This window comes from Chamaea fasciata, unplaced genomic scaffold (genome assembly GCF_029207755.1).
Source record: "Chamaea fasciata isolate MVZ Bird 193981 ecotype frontalis unplaced genomic scaffold, bChaFas1.0.hap1 SCAF_4, whole genome shotgun sequence".
Classification (NCBI taxonomy): domain Eukaryota; kingdom Metazoa; phylum Chordata; class Aves; order Passeriformes; family Sylviidae; genus Chamaea; species Chamaea fasciata.
In genome coordinates this window covers 71,350,654-71,373,501 of record NW_027094089.1, presented here as the reverse complement: position 1 = coordinate 71,373,501, position 22,848 = coordinate 71,350,654, and the positions used below count along the sequence as shown (strand labels likewise).

The following is a 22,848-nucleotide window of genomic DNA, read 5'->3' as shown; positions in this document are numbered from 1 at the left end:
AGTGGTGACCCTGAAGCAATCCAGAACATCTAAACAAACTCTGGAGACTGGTTTCAGTGTATAAGGTAGTTAAAATTTCAAGCAGGATTATGAATATGTGTCTTCCAGACAGTCTTAAAAAATGTAAGTGTGCTTTTATTTCTATTTAGAAAAATTTAATAGTATATAATGAAGTTAATTTGCTGAAGTGTCATAGTCCATTAATTCAGTAGTGTGGCAAAGGCAGCAAAATATCTTCATTTTATGTGTGCATTTTCAGGAAAAGGTAATTCTGTTTGGTGGCTTTTGGTAAGAAGTAACGCTTTATCACATTTCCACACAACAGTATATTTTATGCTCTCCACTATGATACGGGAGTCATGTGTACCTTTTTTCAGTTTGAAATTATTACCTTCTCTAGGCTTCTGAAGTTCTTTTGCCCTGGATATTCAACTGTGTTAAAAATGCCACATCAGACTGAGGAGATAGATTTAGGAAGGCAGCCTAATGATTTTTAGACCCAAATTTTAAAGTTGTTAAATAACTTTTTGTAGTTTTTATTTAACACAAAATATTAATAGCATAAAATTCTAAAATTTTTGCGACTGTCCTATAAGCTGAAATGTTTTGATTTGGAACATGTGCTAATTTTGGACAATTTTGAAGCAATGACCTGAAGCAACGAGTCAGAAAATAGCTAAAATGAGTTAGTTAAGGCACTCTTTTAATCGTGGGTTTTTTACTCTCTCTGAAGAAACTTCTTCCTTTTGAACTGAGAAAATTCAGCGGTCTGGCAAGAAGTTTTGTTCTTCATTCAGACCATTGGTAAAGAGTATGAGTGGGTGCTCTCAAGTCCCGTAACAGTGAAATATCTTCTTCATCTAAATGTGTACTGTTGTTTTATAACCCTTTCACCCCACCCAGCTTCCTCCCTCACCACAATTTTTTTTCTTTGTTGGGATATTTTAAGAAACACAGTTTTTCCAGGTACTTAAAACGATAAGTTAAGTGAGTAATAATTCTCCCTTGCCTCTAAACTTCACTCCTTCTTCCAGCATCATCAGCTCTGAAAGATGATTATCTGTCTCTTGGACTCATTTCTCTTCTTGAAAGGTTTTTCCTCTTGTGACTGAGCAACACAAATTAATATGCCCAAAACCCCTCTCAAAATAGTTGAGGTTTGATGGATAGCTAATTTCAGTGACGGATAATAAGTTCTTATATAGTAAATCTTATGAGTGACTAAAGTGCACAGCTGATTAAAATACACTGAAGTTGAACATCTGCTATTAGTCTGTGTTGAGCAGCTGGTTGCAGTTAGCATCTGCAGGTGCTAATGGAATTTGGTTTGCACAGCCATTGCTGGTGGAGGTGGTAGGACGGAGATCAGCTCCATCTTTAGGCTTAGAAAGACTTAGAGCAGTGGGAGAGAAATGAATATTCTTAAAATGATGCATATGTTAATCTTGGAGATATCATTGCCATGACATTATTAAACTTTTTGTCTTGTTAATTGAAGCTGTCTGTGAGAGAGGCTGTCAGAATGGAGGACGATGTGTTGGACCCAGTCGCTGTGCTTGTGTCTACGGTTTCACTGGCCCTCAGTGCCAAAGAGGTAAGAGAAATTTAAGGAAGGAAACTATGAGTAGTTGTATACAAAAAACGCTGTGTGTACATGTTTTATGCTGTGTATTTTCAGCTGGTAAACTTTCTGTAAACCACTTATTATTTGTAATTTTAGAAAGCGTCTTCCTTTTTTTTTAGTTTGGCAGACACATGAAAAATTCACAAGTATAAAGCCTGATTGGTAGGAATTTCAGGTCATTTAGGCTGCATATTTTGTTCATATAATAGTTAAAAGATAGATGTCTTTTGTTCTTTGCTACGTGAAATAACAATCCAGGAAAATTGGTGATGATGTTAAGATTATGTAAGTCTAGATAACTGAAGGATTTTTTTTTTTCTCTATAATATCTCTTTCATAAGAGGAACTTGGGAAGTAATTTGCTCTGGTTTATTAGGTGTAAGTCACAGAAGGATTGAAAAAAGAACCAATTGCCATAGTACGGGATCAGTTCCTAAACTCACTCCTACTCCGGAATGCATCTCAGAGATGGCTTCTGAAGAGAGTCCTGTGGAATTCCCTGTTTCAAACTCAGCTGTAAAATGCTCAGAAATGTGTATAAATTGGGAGAAGTATCTTGCTCCTTTCTTATGTTTTTAACTTTTGTTTTAGCATTTAACTGTGAAATGGAAATAATTTCCATGGAGGTAAAGGAACTAAAAACCCAAACACTGAAAAAGCAGGAGTTTCTATTTGCTATTCCAGGCTGTTTTATATACCAACTAGGTATAACAGGCATGAGAGGAATGTAAAGGATCAGTTTGTTTGTCTCTAGCTTGTTTTTGTTTTCATTCTTAAAATCTGATTTACGGTTTTCTATTTACCCCATTTCCTGTAGTTGCTGCTTCTTAAGCAAGCACAAGGATTCAAATCTTACATAGTTGGGTTAGCTGAGAAATAGGTAGTATTTTGTTAAAAACTTATTAATACTTACAGCCGTTTTATAGCCATTCAGCGATATTTCTGTGCAGAATGTATACCTGTCTAAAATGAGAGACTACCAAGTGTCTCTGTTTAGAATGGATTTTCAAGGGATTGGACAAGGTTAGGGTAATTTATAGTTTGAGCCTTACTTCTGATGGATGTTAATATTGCAAATTCTGCAGTCTGGTCTATATTTAAGATGGATTATAGTTCTGGCTGAACTATGGCATGATAGAATTGCAATATTTAAAATTATTTCTTTTTTTTTTTTAATTTATTTGATTGCATTCAGACATGTTTTTTATTTATTGCCTGACAACTTGGTAAGGTTGCTTTTTGTCCCAGATAAAAGAAACCATTCCTAGTTAAGATCTGCTTCTATTCTCTGACTGCATTCAGGGCTGTGGAATCATGTTAAGGCATATGACAGACTCCAGCTGTGACGGTAGCTCAGAGTTTTCGATAATGATATTTATACTTTAAATAATTGGACCTTCAAAGCTTAAAAGATTCTACTATACATAGGTGTTGCAACTTAACTTTTGTGATGATGAAAGGGTTTAGGTTTGCTTTCTTAGCATTCCTTGTTAAATCTTTAGTTGCAGAATTCAAGCCCTATAAAGGAATTTAAACATCAATGTTTTGGCATACGTGTTTCCCAGCTGTCCCTGAAAGTCCTAGATTTTCAATTTTGTGTAGAATGCTCCTGTTGTGCAAGGGTTCAGCTGCCTTATATGGATATTTGAAAATTGAGTTATTTCAATAAAAGGTTTACATTTTATTGCTTGAAATTGGAGGTAGTAAGACAAATTTTCTTCTATCATTGTCAATAAAATATAGCCTGTATCTAACATACATAACTGGATATATAATAACTATGTAATATATCTAATCTAATATGCTTTTACAGCTTTGACAGGGCTAAATAAAATTTTAGCAAAATTTGGCAACACCTAATCTTGGTGTTGCATAGACCTTGTCTTATTCATATAAAGAAGTTACTAATTTACTAACGTATTTTACTATTATTCAATTAAAGAAAAATGACTCCTGTTGTATGTCTTGATAATAACTATAAAAGTATCTATTTATGCTTAACAGAGGTGGAGTACGTGAAAATACTGTAAAAGATGCTTTAAATACCTATTTAGTTCAACTGTAATTTGTAATTTATGCTTTTAATATAATAGTTTACGCTTGCCAGTAAATAGCAGAATATAGTGATTTCTTCATCTGTGGATTGCCATAGTTGCCTGTAATATTTTACAGCACGAAGTGTCTCAGTTATTTAATTTTAAATTGAATTTAGCAGCAGTTCATAACTCTTTAAGTAAAATGTAATAGTTGAAGGATATGTGAACTTCCCTTGAAAATCACATCAAAGTTATAAGAGATGTTGTTTTGTAATTTTTATTACATCATTGTGTTTTAAATGCACACATTTTATGCTTCTGTAAATTAAGTTCTTTAAAATTAGGTATTTTCTTTCTAATACAGAACATATGTAGGTTTCTTCCTTCAGCTTGACCTCCCAGCCTAAGCTGTATAATAAAATGTGGCTGGTTTTTCAGCGATCTGGGCTCTGAGCAGACTAATGTCTGGAGGCTGAGCAGTAGCTGTTGACTGGCATGTCAGTTGGAGTATTTAACTTGAGGCTTTTTCCTGGGTTAAAAAGAGAGAAAAGCCTGTTTGGGAGCTCCTGCTTTTTCTGATATTTACATTGACCTCTTACATTTCTTGTTAAATCTGGTCTTTGGTCAGCTGCTTGTCTTTGATTTGTAAGCGCACAAGATCCAAGTTTTTTGTGTGGAATTTTTAAAGGAGAAAAGAAAGATGTTAAAATTTCTGCAGTTGACTTTTCCCAGTAATAAGAATAGAAAAAAGAGCAACAGAATAAGAGACCTCATTCTCAGGTGTACGTATAAAGGACATTTTTTTTCCCAACATAACCAGTTCCTTTGGTTTCTGAACGCTGTAAATGATAGTTGTGTCAATGCTCACAGTCGGTGCGTTTTTTAAAATTGACAATCTTTAGAGATATGAATCTGTGGAACAGCAAGGATGTTTTCTTCCTTCTTTATCATAGGGTAAAGGGAAGAAGTGAGAAAGGCAAATGTTGTCACTGGTGTAAGTTAGCCTTAATGCCATATAGAGGGAGGATGAACAGTTCTCATTTACTCTGTATTAAATGGGAAGCGAAAGGGTTTGGAGTGAGTAGAAACGTGTGGCTTGGGGAGAGCATCCTTTTGGAGAGGAAGAGAATTTCAGATAAAGCTATCAGACTTTGACAGGTAAGAAACTGGAAAAAATAAGAAAATACAGTATTTGGATAGCAGCTTTCCAATAGCTGAAGGGGGCCTAAAACAGATCTGGGGAGGGATTTTTTATAAGGGCAGGTAGGGTTAGGACATGGGGAATGGCTTCCCAGTGCCAGAGGGCAGGGATGGATGGCATATTGGGAAGGAATTGTTCCCTGGGAGGGTGGGGAGACCCTGGCACAGGGTGCCCAGAGAAGCTGTGTCTGCCCCTGGATCCCTGGCAGTGACCAAGGCCAAGTTGGACACTGAGGCTGGAGCAGCCTGGGACAATGGAAGGTGTCCCTGCCTATGGCAGGGGCTGGGACAAAATGATCTTTAAGGTCCCTTCCAACCTAAAACATTCTGGGAGACTAAAATTCTATGAATATAACATAAGATAAAAAGTTTTTCTTCAAGCTGGGCAGTGTATGGAAAAGCTTATCAACAGCACAGAGAAACAGGTGCAACAGAGCAGAAAGCATCCTCAGTTAAAGTGCTGTTAGTGTGCAGTAACTGAGGCAAGAGAGTAAAGGAGTAATACAGAACTGAAGTGGACATATAGTGAAGCAGCCGTAAGCACAGAGATTATGAAGATGTCTGGGGATAATGCATATGATTTTAATTAAGCTAGCATAGCAAACTGACACAGATTTGTATACGAGTCAATACTTCTTTATAATAAAATACTTCTCTATAATAAAACACAATTTTATTATAAATAAGAAATATAGTATATATTTAGTCTGTAGCATTGCTGAAGATGCTTGTGTGTGCTTAAGTGACGGAGATCAAGTCTAAATGAAGCAACAGAAAATGTAATTCTTTAAGAAACTACTTCTTTTGACAGGTATTTAATCTTAGCTTTACACAGCTTTTCCTATCTCTTGATGCTGGCAGTGCCATTTTTGCTTAATGGCAAAAATGTTTTTTTGATCAGCAAGCTCTTCTCTTTTTGTGGGAGTCTTGGGAAGGTAGCTTTTTAATTTTGCTGTGGAGTTGGGTTTTTTTGTTTGTTTGTTTGGGGTTTTTTTGTTTTGTTTTGTTTTTGTTTTTCTTTATTAATGGTTGCTATCATCCTGGCCCAGAATAGAGGATTTTTACAGTCTTCCTGCTTCTTTTCTTTCAGTGTATAGTAAATTAAAGACTGACCTGCCAAACATTAATTTAATTCTTCTTCAGTCCAATTTTAGCCTTTGGAAAGTGGAGCATGTAGTCTTGGGTAATTTTCGGCAGGTTCATAAAGGAGTTGTGCAAGGCCTGTTGAGTGAAGAAAAAAGTAATTAGTTTACTGTAGCATGCTCAAAACTACATGGCCCAGTTCACAGGGGATGTTCATGGTCACTAAGGGAAATACAAGTGTTAAATCATCAACTTAAAGTCTAATTTAAGTAAAATAAATGAAGTTCTGTTTAATAAAATTAGCTAAAAAAAATTCAGCAGTAGTTTAAAACTATAGAATGTGAATGTTCCTAAGATTTGCAGCTTTCACCATTCTTGCCTGCTTTTATCTCTTTAATTTTTTGTTAGAAAGCCTTTTTTTTTTTTTTTTTTTTTTTTTTTTTTTTTTTTTTTAAACAAAAGAAGCTTCAGTTTAGACTAAAAAACCATGCTTCTATTTCTCTTGGAGATTCTCGATAACCATTGCAAATACCTGCAGCAGAGACAAAGCTTTATCTGAGAGGTAAGTACCTGATTCCGGGCAGTAGATGAGATTATCTGTTTTGGAAGAACCTGTTAGATGTTTTGGGTTTGGTTTTTTTTTTTGAGGTTAGAGGTGTCATCAGGTGTTAATAACACATTTAAGTGCAGTCCCTTCTCACCAAGCTCCTTTTTCTGCTGCAGGTTCTGACCTGTAGATACAGGCCCACATCATCCCTCAATGGATTACAGCAGAGCAGATTCAAGAAGCTGCTTTCCTGCTCTCATATATCAATACCTAGTGGTGCTACAGGGCTCTGGCACTTCATTCCCTGCTTTTATTATCCATCATTATCTCCAAAAACATGGTTTTCAAAGGCAAATATCCTCCTAAAGCATTAAAATCCTGTGAAGTGCCTACAGAGTATGTGTTTGCTTATTGTTAGCTGGCATTGGAAAATCCCTCCCTTCTAGGTCTGCAAAAGACTTAACATTTAGCAGTTTTAAAAATGACATGGGTGATGCTGATCATGCTGGTTGCAGTAGTGCTGAAGAAAGTATTGTGATCCCAGTTAATGTCCTTCTCTTACACCCTTCTTTTAGTTTTTAATTAAGCCCCAGTATTTGAATGACTCTTTGTTTGGCACCAGCAAAAGAAAAAGGGAAAAACCCTTCAATGCAGCGGCTTCGCTGCTTTTGAAGCACTTGAAATCTTCAGAACTTCTCAGTTTGTTCAAGCACAGGACAGGCAAGTACCAAAGTGTTACGGAAGTGGGGTTGTTGTACTTTGTATAAGAATTAAAAGCAGAGCTTTTGTGCCTTTATAGTAGGTCTACAGAAGTAAAATGAAAATACGGATTTGAATGACCTCTTCCTAGGGCTCGAGAGTTTTCACCAGAGTGCAGCTCAGGCGCAGGTAATATTTCATTGGTTTAAATCATCTAATAGGGAAGCTCTGTAACTGTGCTGCCCTAAACTGTGAAAAGAAAGAAAGAGCGAGCTACCAGAACTGTTACACCATATACTTACAGCCAACATACATATTTTCTTCATGTATCTAATTTTTAAAATCTGCACTTGAAAAGTAGTTTTTATGCTCTTACCTACAGGAGGAACAAGTATAGGAAAGCATAAAATACTGTGTTTTTACTGGGTTAGGTAGGACTTAGACTAGCTTATGCTCTGCATCTAGAGATTGTTCAATGAAAATTGAAACAAGGGTCTGATAATACAGAAGAGTGAAGCAAAATCATGAGTGAGTGAGAAACATGTTGCAGAGGAGAGGGAAGATGATGCCTTTGAAAAATTCTGTCTAGTTTTATCTTTTCCCTTCCTCAGTGAAAATTTTGCCCTTTGTCAGATGCATTAAAGTGTCATTTTCTTTTTTTTTAATTACCTGGAGAGAGAGAGAAGATACTGTGCTGTTGATAAAAGCTGAGCAAGGCCTTGATGGCTTTGTTAGAGCTTCAGAAGAAAAGATAATTTCCTCTGAAAAGTAAAAAAAGTTACAGATTTTATTAAGCTAATTCGTTTCTAAGGCATCCAGGAAAAAAAAAATCTTGATGTAATTTAGAATATTTAGGAAAGTTAGAGATCAGAAAAAATTGAGACACTTGATCATAGGGAGTGTCTTTAACAACGAAAATGCACAAACCTCTTAAATATTCACGTGAACAGGAGAACTTTCTGTCAAACTCAGCAAGTGCTAATGTTAGATATTGCTTATATCACACCTTGCTTATATAGGTGTTCTAGGCAAAATTGGAAAGGGCAGAAATAAGCTAAAGAACACAGTTTTTGAAGTGCTGGAAAAAGGGCGAAAGACTCAATTTATTCAGTTTTTGTGACTGTAAAATGTATTAGAACAAATTAGACAAATTTCCTCTAAAGTATTGTGTAAAGGAGGCTTGAGAGATTATTTGGGAAACTCCGGAACCTTGGAAGTTAATTTCTGTAATGGTAATGAATGTCTGAAATTGTTGTTTTACCTTGAGTTTATGTTCTGAGCACACAGAGGTTCCATGTTAGATTTGAGGGTGAAAGAAGGGGTTTGGATGTTTCTTTGATTATTGCAGTGGTGGACCAAGAAATAGAGGATGGAAAGTACATATTATTCAGTAGCACCTGAACAGTTGTTCGTGAAACCCTGAGTTTGAAAAATAAGAAATGAGAAGATTTTTTCCTGGTTTTGCTTACTTTTTTCTCAAAGGATATAGTCATTCATCTTAGACTTGTTTTGAGTAGTAAGAAAGGAGTTTCTTATATAAAACTGTCTCAGTGTTGAGCCAGGAGGATGTGTGAAGAACCCAAAACTCTGTGTGACTCTGTGGTTGAAGGTTGGATAGATGGCAGATATTTGGAAGTAATTTTCTTTTTTGTATTTTCTCCTCCTGTGTTCTTTTCACAACCTCATATTTTTCATTATGTCTGTTACGCTTCGAGCTCCCTTGCAGTGAATTAGATGTTAAGGCTTAAAATTCTGTAAATTGGATCTGCTTTAAATTTTCAGTCATATCTGTCTTCATATGATGCCTTGGAACAATGACTAGAAACAGAGACTGGACAGAGCTAGAGAATAAAGTAGGTATTTACTGAAAGGCCTTCAGGATCCACCTTAGGCAGGACAGGAACCTGGCCAGGGCTACACCCAGGGTCAACTACGAAGAGTCACAAAAATGGCTGACTGGTCACAAGATCTTACATTTTTATAAGTTTTGGTCCATTTGCATGTTGGGATTTAATTGTCCAATTACAGCTTCAGGTTGTGAGGTCTCATCCCTCTTGTTTTCTCTCTTCTGTCCACCGTTGTTTATTCTGTTGGGCAGGAAGTTGTCCTTGGTGCTCAGCAGGAAAAGGATTTGTTTTGTCTACCTACTCTGTGAAGAGATCTTACTTGTACTTAATATAAGGCTCAGAACTGCATCCGTAGGCAGCACAGAATCTGTAAATATGAAAGCTAAAGCTTAAGGCATCAATAAGCGTTAATTATGCAGTATCTTAAAAGCTATAGTTGCTATAATAAAATGTATATGGAAAAGAGTAATACTGGTATTTTCAGAGGAAGTTTACTGAAGCCGGTCAAGAGCATGTTGCATCCTGGGTTGAAAAGTCATGGTGTGCAAGAAGTAAACTTTCTTATTCCACCTCAGGCTAATATGTTGCTATATGAGAAACAGGATTAAATTACTTCTGTATTGAGAGGATTTACAAGTTATCTTCTTTCCTATATTTTGGTTGTTAAAAGATACTCAGCTTTATAATGTCTTCCTGAAAATCTTGTATAAGCCCAAGAGGTAAATTTCTAAAGCCTTGTGGTTTTGCTGAACACAGGCAAAAGATCTCAAGAACAGAAAATGTTTTTGTCTCTATGCAGGCAGAATGCTATTAAATAGTAGCAGGCTGGGTTTTTAGTTTACTGTGAACTGAAATTATCACAGCACCCTAGATACTCATCTGAGGAAATGTTTCTTGCTGTTTAAATAGATGTATATAATTTTTTTTTTCTAAGGGTACTGTGTGAAACAGTTGTTTTTCCTACTTCGGTTAATAATTAATGAGATTGCATTCAGCTCCAGTCTCTGTGGTTTTATTGGAGTTTCTGGTCTACTGAGAAGGCCTTTTGCCTTTTTCCATGTCTTTCTAATTTACACAGGAGTTGGTTACGAAATAGTTTCCCTCCTTGTTTTGTGAGTATGGGTGCATTCTGAAAGCCTTGGCTTTTGCTGTGGGGAATGACACAACTCCAGGGTGGGAGGGTGAGGGTGGAGTATGGGAATCTACACTGTGCCCTGTACACTCTGCCCTATTGCTGTACTGTTTAGCAATACTCTTAAAAGGGTGTCCTATCTTAAAATTTTAAGTCTTCCTCTTCACTGATTCTGGGATTTGTTCCTTTGATGTTGAACTGAGTAGCACTGACTTCATGGAGCAGGGAACCAAAAGCCTGTGGACAGTGTAATTGAAGTTTATATCTTATGGGTAAGAAAAGTAGCATATTTTTGCATGCATAGAGTAAGGCATTGGGTAAGAGATTCCTGGGATGTGAAAGAATTAAGAGCTTAATGTGTATCTGTCTGGTTTTCCACCATCCAAGTTTTGATGAGTAAGATATTTTTGAAGGAGAAACACGAGAGGAAGGAGCAGCAGGCAACATGAAGGAGTTCCTTCACTGCTCTAGATATGGTACAGCAAAGATGTGCAAAAATCTTATTAGGGTAGTAGTTATAAACTGCTGAATCTTGTAAAAACCAAGAAAAGATTATTTTCCTTTTTTGTCTCCATGTACACTTTGCCTAGGGGTGATTCAGGCTGTAACTTCCTGCAGACTGATGATTCGTATTTCATTGTGTGTCAGATTGTGTGCTCAGTGTTGGGATTTCATTCATGCCAACTCAGGTGCCGTCTTTATATAATAATTATATAATTATTATTATAGTAATATAATTATTATAATATATAAGTATAATAATATTTATATAATAGCAGGCCCTGTGGAAGCATAAGGAAATACATACTTTTACGAGGAGCTCCAACCAAACCAAAATTGGACATCTTGCAGGAACCAAAATTCAGGAATACTTCTCTCCCAGCTTTTTTTCTGTGCTTGAAATTTTCTATCAGTCAGTGTATATGATACTTCAGATACAAGTGGCAACATTTTGTTCCAAGAAGATTTTAATGAAATACTTGAATTCTAGAAGGTGCTGAATTCCAGAAATGACAAAAGCTAAGCATTTTCATGTTTCTTTAATTCTGTGCTTTTTTGTGTGTGTGCATGTACACTTTTCAAAATGTTTTGTGTCCTGAAGTATTAGAAGCATTTTCTTTAGTGTTCAGATTGATTATACAAAATTGCATTTTATTTCAGAAGTATTGTTGTTTATCTGCTGCTTTGCCATTCCCCCCCATTCACTTAGGTGTGTAAGAATTAATTGCCTTTTAATTAATAAGAGTTTTAAGATCTGCAGTTAGTACTACACTAAAACTTTATCTCCTAAAATTGTCATAATACCAATTGTATAAAAATTTCTGTGTGAACCATGGAATTGTTGCTTTTGGAAAAGAGCTGCTGCTGCTGCTGTTCCAGCCAGAAGATGTCAATGTCCTTAGAATGGATGTGACAGAAATACTGGTGGAACCTGGAATCTTGCTAAAAGCTACTAAGCCCACACAGATTCCTGCACTGAACCTCTGGCTTTTCCTACTTTGTTTTACAGCTGCCCTCCACTTCTTTTCAGCTGTCAAGTGTGTGTTGTCAAGTTACCCAGTCAGTCACAGGAGTTTATGTGACAGGCAGTTTTGCATCACAGGAGCTGGTCAAAAAAGGTCATGTGGGACCACTAGAACAGTAAATTTCAATAATAAAATTCAAACTGAAAATGAAAGCTGTATAAAAGCATCCAAACTTTCACGATGTATTTAACATCAATGTTCAAAACCATTTTCCACTAAGCTACTCTTCTTCTCTATTACACATGAAAATAAACTTTGTAGAAGTCATCATTTCTGGTAATGACCAAAGAACCTGCTGGGGATGTGTCCTGGCTTCAAGTTACCAGCAATTTTAAATTTTTGAAAGACTTTTGTGATCATTTATATTAATGATAAATGTGATGCTATTAAATATTCAGTTAAGGACTTTACACACAAATTCCTTAGAAAAAGTCAAGGAAAGGAGGCTTTGATTTTACTATTCAGGTTTATAAGAACTCCTCAGTCTAGATAGTAGTACTGCCCACAGATTATTTTTTCCAAGCGAAATTAATAGCATTGCCAACTCCCTTTCATATTCCAAGAGACTCATTGTTCATTTCCAGCCAGCAGTCTTTTTTTTATAACTTTGTGGATGTCACCTTTGAAAAATTTTGTTTTTATTTATATCAAGTACAATTTATCTACCTTCTTGTTACCTTTGATATGTTCCTTATTGTGTACTCTGTCTTGGCAGCTAAGCATTTACTGTGAAAAACCCCCCCAAATTTTCATATAAGGTTGATCAAAATATTGAAGGAAGATAAATTTCAGATAACATTTAATAAGCATATGTACTTTTAAAATGTTGAAATAGCTTTTTACATTACTCTGACTTATGACCTGCAGATGTTGGAATTGAGTAAGAAGAATAATATTTACATATGCATAAATTTCAGATTTGTGCTCTGAACCCAAGGACAGTTATGAGCATTGCCAACCCTTTCATACTCGCACAAAAAGTTTTTAAGGAAAACCCTAATCTCCCTTTCTTTGGAAGGTCTGGGCAATGCTGTAATTTATCCAGAATCAGTGGGAGAACTGTGCACGCCTCACTCTTCAGTCCTCATGGTCCCATGGTAGGAATCCTTGGAATACCATTGAATTTCCCCTTGCAGGAAGATGGAGCTTGAATACACTAACATTTAGCAAAATATGAAGATGTCACGTTGCAAAGGGAAAAATTCTGAGAGTTCAGTTGAAAAACCTCTTTGGTTATCAACAAGCAGGTTCTGCAACTAGCAGTCAAAAAGAATTTCAGATGTCTGGAGTGTTAGCTGAAATTATGAGGAAATTTGCAAAGTATCTGACGTTTAATAAAGACAGTTGTTTCTCCATCTTGTTTCTTGTTGGAGTTAGTTATAGCAAAGTGAATTTAATCTCAGGTCTTTGCCAGTACAGACTTAATGTCTCTACTCTGAAGGTTCCCTGACAAAGAGTGCAGTCTCTTGGGCCTTCACCCACTGTCCTGACTTTTCTTTTAGAAGAGAGTGAAGTTCCTGATAATGCTGTCAGCATTTACTTCTTTCCAGCATTCAGGTCCCATGCAGGTTGTTTATTTAATAATGCTGCTGTATGAAATGGATTTTTGAAATAATAATGATAATAATAGAATTAATAACCTATTTCCTCTACTTGAGTCTGCAAGTGAGGTGATGAGGCTTATTTTCTCATCTATTCCTTAATATTTCCTAAATCTTCCTTAGGGCCTGGGGTTCTGTAAAAAGTCCAGTGAAAGGCAAATTTACTTTGTCAGGAAGTGAAACACATTAATGAAATACTAGGTCTTGTTCTTTAATTGACAGGAGCTGTGAAGGCCTATCTCAGACACCTTCCTTTACTCACTCGTGATTCATACTGATGAACTTCCTAAATATTTTCAGTATTTTGTTTTTAGTGATAGAAATATCACTCTTCTAAGTAGATTGTAGTTAAAAATGCTTGTTTCCAGATGTATTGTTTCCTTATTTAGTTATGGTTCTGTATTTTTGAGTTTTTAAAATAAAAACCAAGGAGGATACTTTACTGTTCCTTCCTGCTAAATCTTCCTAGTGCTCACAAACCTGAAATACAGTATTTGTGACAATGTGCTTTTCCCTTCTGCAGGCTGAGTGCAGGAGACTGTCACTGCACCCTTGCTGGATTTCTCGCAGGAACAGTATTTTGATATTGGAAGCTTTCATCTAAAATTTCAGTCTGTGCTTTCCCACAAAGTAAACTCAAATTTTAATAATCTCCCAGATAGCTTGAAATGGACGTTCCAACACGTGTGGTTACCTTTTTACTTTCTTCATGCCTCACTTTTTCATTTTACCTAGGAATAGGTGAAAATTTTAAGGGCAGGAGTTGTGACAAAATTCAGTTAGAAACTGGATCCTTACATGTGTACCAAAATATTTTAATGTTTTCTCCTGAGCAACAGTAGGTGGTATTTGGCATGTTAAACATTATGTTTTGGGTTTTTAGCTAGTGGATGTTAGACACAAAGGACATGTGGCAGACAGACTATTCCATATCTGTTTACAGCAGGTTTTTTTACACCTTCATCTGAATCATTTGTTTGGTCAGAGGAACAGGAAGAAAACTAAAATAGATGGATACTGAACCAAGACTAGAAATGTCAACATTGCGACTCCTTGTCTCAGGCTCTTGTGAACTAGACTTTTTTAATTACAGGTAGAATCAGAATTTTGAAAAGGAATTAATGGAATAAATCCCAAGAACCATAATAGTTGAATAGTCCCAATTGAGAATACAAAATAAACACTTCTATGACAGAATAGAAATGTTGTGACATAGTTAAGTATTGAAGTCCGTGGTTTGATTTTTTTCCTTGATACTAGGAAAAACGTACTCCTCATTAAATTTAATTGTATTAACAGTTTGAACTGTTGATAAAGGTTGTCATTCTTCAGGTCACTGTGCATATTGAATATCATTTTCTGAAGTTGCAAAACAAAACTGTGCAACACATATGCTGAAGATCACTTTCTTTCACCAAAGCAGTTACCCCTTCTAGAGTAAAAAATGATTCATAACTTATGTTCAACATATGTTCTTTCTGGCAAAATTATTCCATTGGCAGTGTTGGCAGAGGAACAAATGAAGAAACACCTAAGAATAAGACAAACCCACATGGGAAAGATGATTGATTCATAAGTGGGAGTTTTTGAAGTCTGATCAACCATTATAATAATATAATCTGACTGGCTGCATGAAACAACTCCACAGTTTCATTTGAAGCTACAAAGTCTCTTCAGTATAGCATCTATTTTTATTGCATTTTCTTCCCACATGTAAAATTTGCTTTGTGACTGCAGATCTTTGGGTAAACAGCTGAACTTTACCACTGACCCAAACATGCTTGCCTTCACTTTGTATTTTAAAATCTTGTATTTTCCTTGTAGTATAGAAGAGCAGCCTTTAATCGGTATCTTTCCCTTTGGGCTTTGTGGTGGATAAACTGAGCTAGTAAAGATTTTTAAAATGGGTGCACTTTTTATGAATAATATATCAAATTACAGCAATATCCTAAAATACTAATGTTATTATAAAGCATATTTCTGAATAGATACCTTGCTGCAGGCTTATGCTGATAAAATTTGCTTGGTTACAGAATCTGAACATTAGATTAATGAATTTTCTGTTTATTAAGGCACGTTTAAGCACCTATGCGTAGGTGGTTTCCAGAGTATGTATTTCTATTTAATAGGATATAGTAAGCAATAGGTGTATTGGTATCACTCCTTCCTGTACCTGACTCATTCATATTTTCTTGAACAAACATACTTTAGTGTCTGGTTGTATTCTCTAATCTTTCTATTGAAAACACATGCTAAACTGAACTTTTCACTGCTAGTTTTGACAGAATTTACACACAATTATTTTGTGTCTTATGGGAAGGTAGTGGATTTCAGATCCAATTCACAACTCTAGTCTGAGTTTTAAATTTGATTTCCTCAGATTGAATTCTAAGCTTCTTAATGCAGAACATCTTCGTCCAGGATACTCCTGTGTGTCACCAGCCATTAAACAGATAAATACATGGTTTGAATTTCTACTCCTAGTGTGGTTCCTTCATGGTATTCAAATATTGGTCCTACAAAAAGTTATATCTTGGAGAATTGCTGCTGTAAAAATACAGTTCTGTCCAGCAGAACTACTCATTTCCTGAATAGGAATTGCTAAGTGAGCTGTGATGTAATGATTGTCAGACCTGCTGAATGCAAGTTTTGGGAATTTGAAGATATGTAGTAAGTCATTATTTGATTTTGCTGTAGAGGGCATTCACCCATGGAGAACTGAACTCTATCTGAGTTTGTGGAGCAAGGACAGGATTTTCTTTTATATTGTATTTATTTTACTAGAAGTGCCATTTTTGTGGCTTGATGGTCACAGGGGAATCTCAGAGTATAACTTTGAAGACTATTTTGTACTGATAATCAAGAAATATTAAAGTTCACAGGCCTTACTGAATATTTAAGATCTTTTAATCTTCTTTTATCATCAGGCATTTCTGTACTTGTGTTACTTTATTTAAAGTGAAAAGCCCAGCTGAAATTTACTACCAGTGTGTATAAATAACTGCTGAAGTCTTTCCTGGACTGATACCTGAGTGACCCTTACCAAAGGGAGGGAGCAGAATTTACATTTCTGTTTGAGCTTCATTTTAAGAGCCCAGGAAGCTTAGTGTAGTATCTCACTGGAAAGACCTTTTTTTTGCTTTCCAAAGATGTCAAAGCTCTTATTTTTTCAGGGTGAAAGTATCAAGTTACAGAAAGCAAGGGTGGTCCCACTTGCATCTTGGTTGTTATCCCAGCTGTACCCTAATGAAATTGTGTGGAAGATAGCGTGTTATCCAGATACTGGTATTGGAGCCTGTTTTTGGTAGAAAAAAAAGAAGAGGATGGAACAGCAGCTGGAGCAGCCATAACCCCACTGTTCTGCCTTCTTTTGTGTGACTGAGTCTGAGTAGAAGCTTTGCATTTCTTTCTTTTTTTCACCTCTCACTTTTTTTAAGATTTTCCATAAGGATATGAAATCTGGCTTAGAGCAACAAGCTGTTTCTTACTTACTCCTAGAGAATTTCAGTAGAATTTCAGAATTGTTCATCCCGGTTTGTGTTGACTCATAACATAAAAAAGAAAATCTCTTCATACAGGTTCAGTGTTAATGAACTAACTAATCACAGGAATTCTATCATAAGTATATTTTCATGAAGTGTCTATATTTTGTTCAGTGTACTGCATGCAGCTTGGACTGGTTGTATTGTCTCGTGGTTTTCTTTTGAAAATAAGTGGTGGTTTGCCAATTAGTTCTCTGTAGGTAGCACTACTTTGCAACAGGCATTCCAGCAGGAATGATGATTCTGTGACACTCTGGCATGGATCTTGATCAGTGTGGAGTGAAAACGTGTGGCTGCTGTGGTCTGTAGCTCCCTCCCATAAATCACCATGAAGTAGCTTGGGAGCAAGAAAATCAGTTTCCAGTCCTTGTTTGCTTAATCTGACCTTCTATTTGTTTGCTTGTTTGTTTGTAAAATTCTTTTGCTTACTGTGAATTTTATTGCATACCTTGTCAATGCTCAAGAGCAGTTTTGTGTCCCTCTGCTTTTCATTTAGTTGTATCTTTTTGAAAGAAATAAATTGAACAATGACCTCAAGAGAATCATTACCTTTGGTGGAAGGTGTCATGCAACTTCTGTAAGCAGTGATTTAGCTTAAATTTCCATGGACTTTTCCTCATATGGGTATCTACTGGATTAAAAAAAAATTCCTTCTATAGCTACTAGTACAGTGCCTTGTATAATACAGTGAACTTTACTTTTTTCCCCTAGATTACAGGACAGGCCCGTGTTTCACGCAGGTGAACAAGCAGATGTGCCAGGGCCAGCTGACGGGGATTGTGTGCACCAAGTCCCTGTGCTGTGCCACCGTGGGGTGGGCCTGGGGCCACCCCTGTGAGATGTGTCCTGCCCAGCCCCAGCCTTGCCGCCGTGGCTTCATCCCAAATATCCGCACTGGGGCCTGCCAAGGTGAGCTCTGGCTGAAAGTCTGTGTCACACCTCTCACCTCTGACAATAACCCTGAAAACCTTACCCTTGAAACGTTGCTGCTCTCCTTGTGTGTGGTCTGTGTTTTATGATAAAATCCAGGTGTGCTTCGCTGCCTCCAGATTTTTGCTGCTTGATCTAAAGAACAAAGCTTAAGTGCCTGGAAAAAGTGATTATTAATCAATACTTAGGAAAAATATTTGATGTTGTTTCTCCTTGTGTCAGAGCTAGGCCTTTGCCTGCGTGCAGCAGTTTATGTTTTGCCATTCATCTTGAAGTGATGAATATGTTTTAGACACTCTTTTCATAATAGTGTCAGGGACAGAAACAATGCGCTACAGAAGGAATGCATGTTGCAATCTCCAAGTCAAGCTCCATTGTATGACTTGGCCACATACAGTGGGTCCTTAAAACTGCTCTGCCAGGCCAACCCTGACATAGCTTCTGGGACTTCATTTGAATTACGTGAGAGATCAGTGGTGCTCTTTAGCACCCATGCCCACAATAATTGTGTTTTCTTTTTCTGGCAGTAAATTCCCTGTGCCAAATAGTTTTAAGTTACCCATTTAACCATGTTGCTAAATTCCATTGGGGAGCATAAAAACTATGTGGTAGTCTTCTTTGTGTAATGGGTAAACAAAGGAAGTTTGAACAGCCATAATTTTTGCTACATTTTTGACATATAATTGCTAAATAGAAAGTTTGGATTGTATTTATGTCAGTTTGGTGTAGCATGCAGTATTATGAGATGATGGCCAGGCACAGATGAGAAATGCTTGACCTTTCTTCAGGGAAAAGGGAGAGACAGAATTTCTTTATTACACAGAATCTTTGCCTTCCAGTGGTGGAGACATTTCCTTTTAAGCTCTGAGTACTGGTAACTCCTCCTGACCTGAACTCTGTGGATTGGTAGCACCATGTCTGCTCTGTTATGAATTACTATCCTGCTTTGATGCAGGAAGGGGCTGGATGTGGCACTTTGTGCCTTTCCAAACTCCACGTTATGGTGCAGAGTCTGTTGAAGTAAGATCACAGAATCTCAGAATGGTTGAGGTTGGAAGGGGCCTCTGGACATCATCCAGTCCAACCCCCTGCCAGGGCAGAGTCACCCAGAGCAGGTGACACAGGAGTGTGTCCCTGTGGGGTTGAAATGCCTCCAGACCTCCCTGGGCTGCTTGTCCTGGTGCTCTGCCATCCTCAATAGAAAGGTCAGAAGAAACCAGATGTTTTTTCTGAGGGTTTTAGAAGCAGAGGGATCTGTCCTGCTTTTCAGTGCTTTTCTTTCTATTGAGGCCATCAGATTTACAGAGGCTTTTAATGAAAAAACACTAACCCCTTTAGTATTCAGTAAAACTACCTTTGTCATGTATCAGATAGACCAGGCTCACTCAGTCCATACTTCAGGTGTTTGGAATGTTTGAAGGGAATGCTTGCATCAGTAGATATCCAGGTTTGGGAGTTGGTTTGAACAATTGGAAAATTGCAATTGGAAAATGAGTCGTAATTTCGATATGTATTAGATATCTGAACTTGACAAGGTGTAACTCCTAAGTAGGAAGTTGCTCCTACTCTGCAAAGGATTTGCATGATTCAGTCTTAAATAGGTCTTTAGCCCCTTTTGAGGGTTAATTATGTTTTGTGGGTAACGTTCTTTTATAGAACATTGGAAAAGTACTGTTAACTTCATTATTACCATAAACAGGTTTAACAAAATCTAAGAGAACCAAAACCAATCAAAATTCAAATTGTTTGGTTGTGTTTCTTTTTTTCTTTTTTTTTTTTCCCCCCCTAGAAGTTTCTATTCAGTCATGTCTTAAACAGGAATTGTAGCTGTTCAGACATCCCTCATTCCAAGAATTCAGGCAGGAGGAGCTTCAGCGTTGTGCTTGAATGAACTTTATTGCTACTGCTACATGGCCTTAGGAGCAGCATAATGGTAGAAATCCTATGTTGGATGTTCAGTGAGTTCCTCCCTTCATCCTCAGCAGTCCCATTTTCCACCTACACCCTTTCCCTGCAGACAGTTAATTTTTTTGCTCTAAGGAGAGAAGAGTGGTCATGGCTGAGTGGATTTTGAAAATAGGAAAGTTCTTCCTGCCTCTGTTGCTGACATGGTTATGTCCAAAACAATCTGTTCTGCAGTAGGAATACACTGTCTAAATGTTTAAAGGCACTGATGTGAACTGGACAGGAGAGAGAAGACAGATGAAGGTTCAACTTCTCAGTGAAGAGTGAGGATTTCTTTTTGTAGTCTAGTACTTGGTATTACTGTGTCTGAGTTACTGAAAATGTTGACAGTGTTGTCTAGGATAACATCCTGCAGTTGTGAAAACAATCATTAAGACAGGGAAAAAAATAGTGTGGTATTATTTCTGTTGTGTGCAGTATTTCTGCTTTCTTGGATGCAGAGGAAGAACCAGGAGTTCTCCGTATTCATTACCAATTCACCTTTTAGTTCCCACATGGCAGATCAGTTACAAAGAAACTCCCCATACATATTCCAGGCAGAATTAAAGAGAGATTTTTTAATTTGGATAATTGTTGTCACTACCATAGTAAATAATAAACTCTCTGAAATCTGTGTCTAACATCTGAGTGGATTTATTTTTCCTGAGCTTTTTGGTTTTGGGAAGGTGCATGTTTAAAGTTAGCTGTACAAATCCCACAGGCATTTGCAGAGAAAACTCTGCAAAAACATGAATCTTTTTTCCCCTACCAAATATTAGACTGTGAACACATGGAAACATTCTATTTAATCTGTAACATATTGAACTTTTGTACATAGAACAGTATCTACAGAGTTATTAATCAGATTTGCTGTTTATGGAAAAAAGTTTCCTGTGTTATTGTGGCTGAGGTTTAAAAGTGTAAGGGGATAATTAATAATGCTGAAACTCCTGTGTGGTTTAGCCTTCCTGTCAAAGATTAAAAAAAAAAAAAAAAAAAAAAAAAAAAAAAAAAAAAGGTGGTTTCATTTCAATTTGCTTATTTAGGAATTTAGGAAGCAGTTGATAAAATGTGCCTTTTTAATGAAATACTTCTGTTCTTCTTGACTTTTCTCAGTCCCAAAACACCAAAGAAATATTAAAACAAACTTGGGTTTTCAGCAAAAGATGATGCTGACCAAAAAAAAGCGCATCAGTCTTCTAGAATGTATATATCTTTAAGCAAGGATTAAAGTTGAGTATGCTTGCTTTATTTACACTTAAATATGATGTAAGTCACTTAAATATGTTGTAAATGTGATGCATGCATCAGTGGAGTTGCCTCTTCAGGCTTCAGCAAAGCTCAGCATTTATTTGCCTTTGTAAAAGAATTGGTAGAAATTAATGGAACCAATAGAGCTTAAAATTTAGTTCACATCTAGTTAAGTTTCTGTGTTTCTGGGAGGTGTTCATTGCCTGCTGCTGCTGCCATTAACTCACTATTCCTTGACATCTTCACCTTCTAAAACTGTCAGACACACAGTGGATTTTTAACAACCAATCTGCTGACACAGGAAACTTAATTTTAAGTGTTAATAAGTGACATAAAGCCCTAGGGTCAGAAGACAAAGACCACATGCTTTACTCCGTAGGGAGCTGCTGGGTGGGCTGTGTCTCAATAATTGCTGGAACCTTCTTCTCTCAAAATGTTGCAAAGTCATGTGAAGGTTCACTGAATCAAGAATAATTAGGGTTGGAAGTGATCTCTGGAGAGCACCCAGTCTAGCCCCGCACTCCTTAAAATACTTCAGACATGAAATGTTTGATTGCCAAGTAAACAAACAGCAAGCACTGGTTTTTAATGGGGGGGGGGGGGGGGAAGTGAAAAATGAAAAAAGAAAATCTATGCCTTTGATAAAGTTCTTAATCCATTTGCAGTCTAATTGTTGCATTTTGGACATGGTACTATAATGGCTAAATTAGCATGGACTCAGGATCTAAATGCAAACTTCTCAGCAAATACACTGAAACCCAAGTCCAATGGTTACCAAAAAACCCCCCCCAAACCTGCAAAAAGTGCTTGCCTTCTTCCTGGACTATGAGAAATTATACTTGCTTAAATGGAAAAAGCAGGTGATTGGACAAGGTGAATACCATAGATTTGTCTATAACACAAGCACCAGGAGGAATAAAAACTGAAGAAGACTTATAATCCACAAACTCAGGTGGGATTTCAGCACCTTATAAGGGCTTTGGTCAATCCCCTGGAAAAGAGTTCCATATTCTTGCTAGATGTTACCTAGGGTCACCACAAAGCTGGAACAAACAGGTCCAGAAGGTTCCTGAAATGCCTGGATGGTAACTTCATGGTACAGGTGCTGAGGGAGCCAACCAAGTAGAAATGTGCTGTTGGATAGTTTTTGTATGAAAATATATAGAGACATGGGGTGGTTTATGTGTAACCAAATTAGAGCTAGGAACAAAAAAAAAAATCCCAAACAAACCCAACAAAAACATCACAATTTGAAATGGAAGTAGAACTTCATGAAATGCAACAGGAAGTTACTGAAAATTACTTTTTTATCTTAAGTCAAGTAGACATTTAGGTATTTTTTTTTGTGTTTGCAGATGTTGATGAGTGCCAGGCTATCCCTGGAGTCTGCCAGGGAGGAAGCTGTATTAATTCAGTAGGTTCCTACAAATGCAAGTGTCCTGTTGGCCACAAACAGAATGAGGCAACTCAAAAATGTGATGGTAAGTGATGCTGTAGGAGAACATACCTAAAAAGGGGTTTTGCAGAGTGTTAGAGCACTTTGGTAATGAACTTTATTAAGTAGTTGAATAATTGTAGTGTCTGATCTTGATAGGCATAACATCATTGAACTGTGCTTTTTATTTCTACTTTGCAGCATCCCATATTTTCTTCTTGGCTGTTCCTATTTTGCATTAGATGTTTTTTTTTCTGTCTGACTCTTGTGGGTAAAAAACAGTGTTTATTCTCTTTGAAAATTCAGAACTACTGATAAAAACTCAGTGTGCGAGTAGCATATAACTGCTGCTGAGTTACTAGGATTTTCTTTGTTTTCTAAAACATCTGTTCCAGTTCAGTTCATTTTTGGCGTAGTGACTACAGAGTGAAAGCACATGTGGCAGTCTTGA

The 22,848-nt window shown here is 36.8% G+C and overlaps 1 protein-coding gene across 2 annotated transcripts in view; it reads left to right on the top strand.

The window, feature by feature from the left end:
* FBN2 (fibrillin 2) overlaps nt 1-22,848 on the top strand; it is a 121,216-nt gene that overhangs the window by 5,866 nt on the left and 92,502 nt on the right. For both annotated transcript variants that reach the window (XM_066181933.1, XM_066181932.1), the window contains exons 5-7: nt 1,499-1,594; nt 17,549-17,746; nt 22,318-22,443. In XM_066181933.1, the coding sequence (XP_066038030.1) occupies nt 1,499-1,594; nt 17,549-17,746; nt 22,318-22,443 (420 nt within the window). The remainder of the gene's footprint in view (nt 1-1,498; nt 1,595-17,548; nt 17,747-22,317; nt 22,444-22,848) is intronic.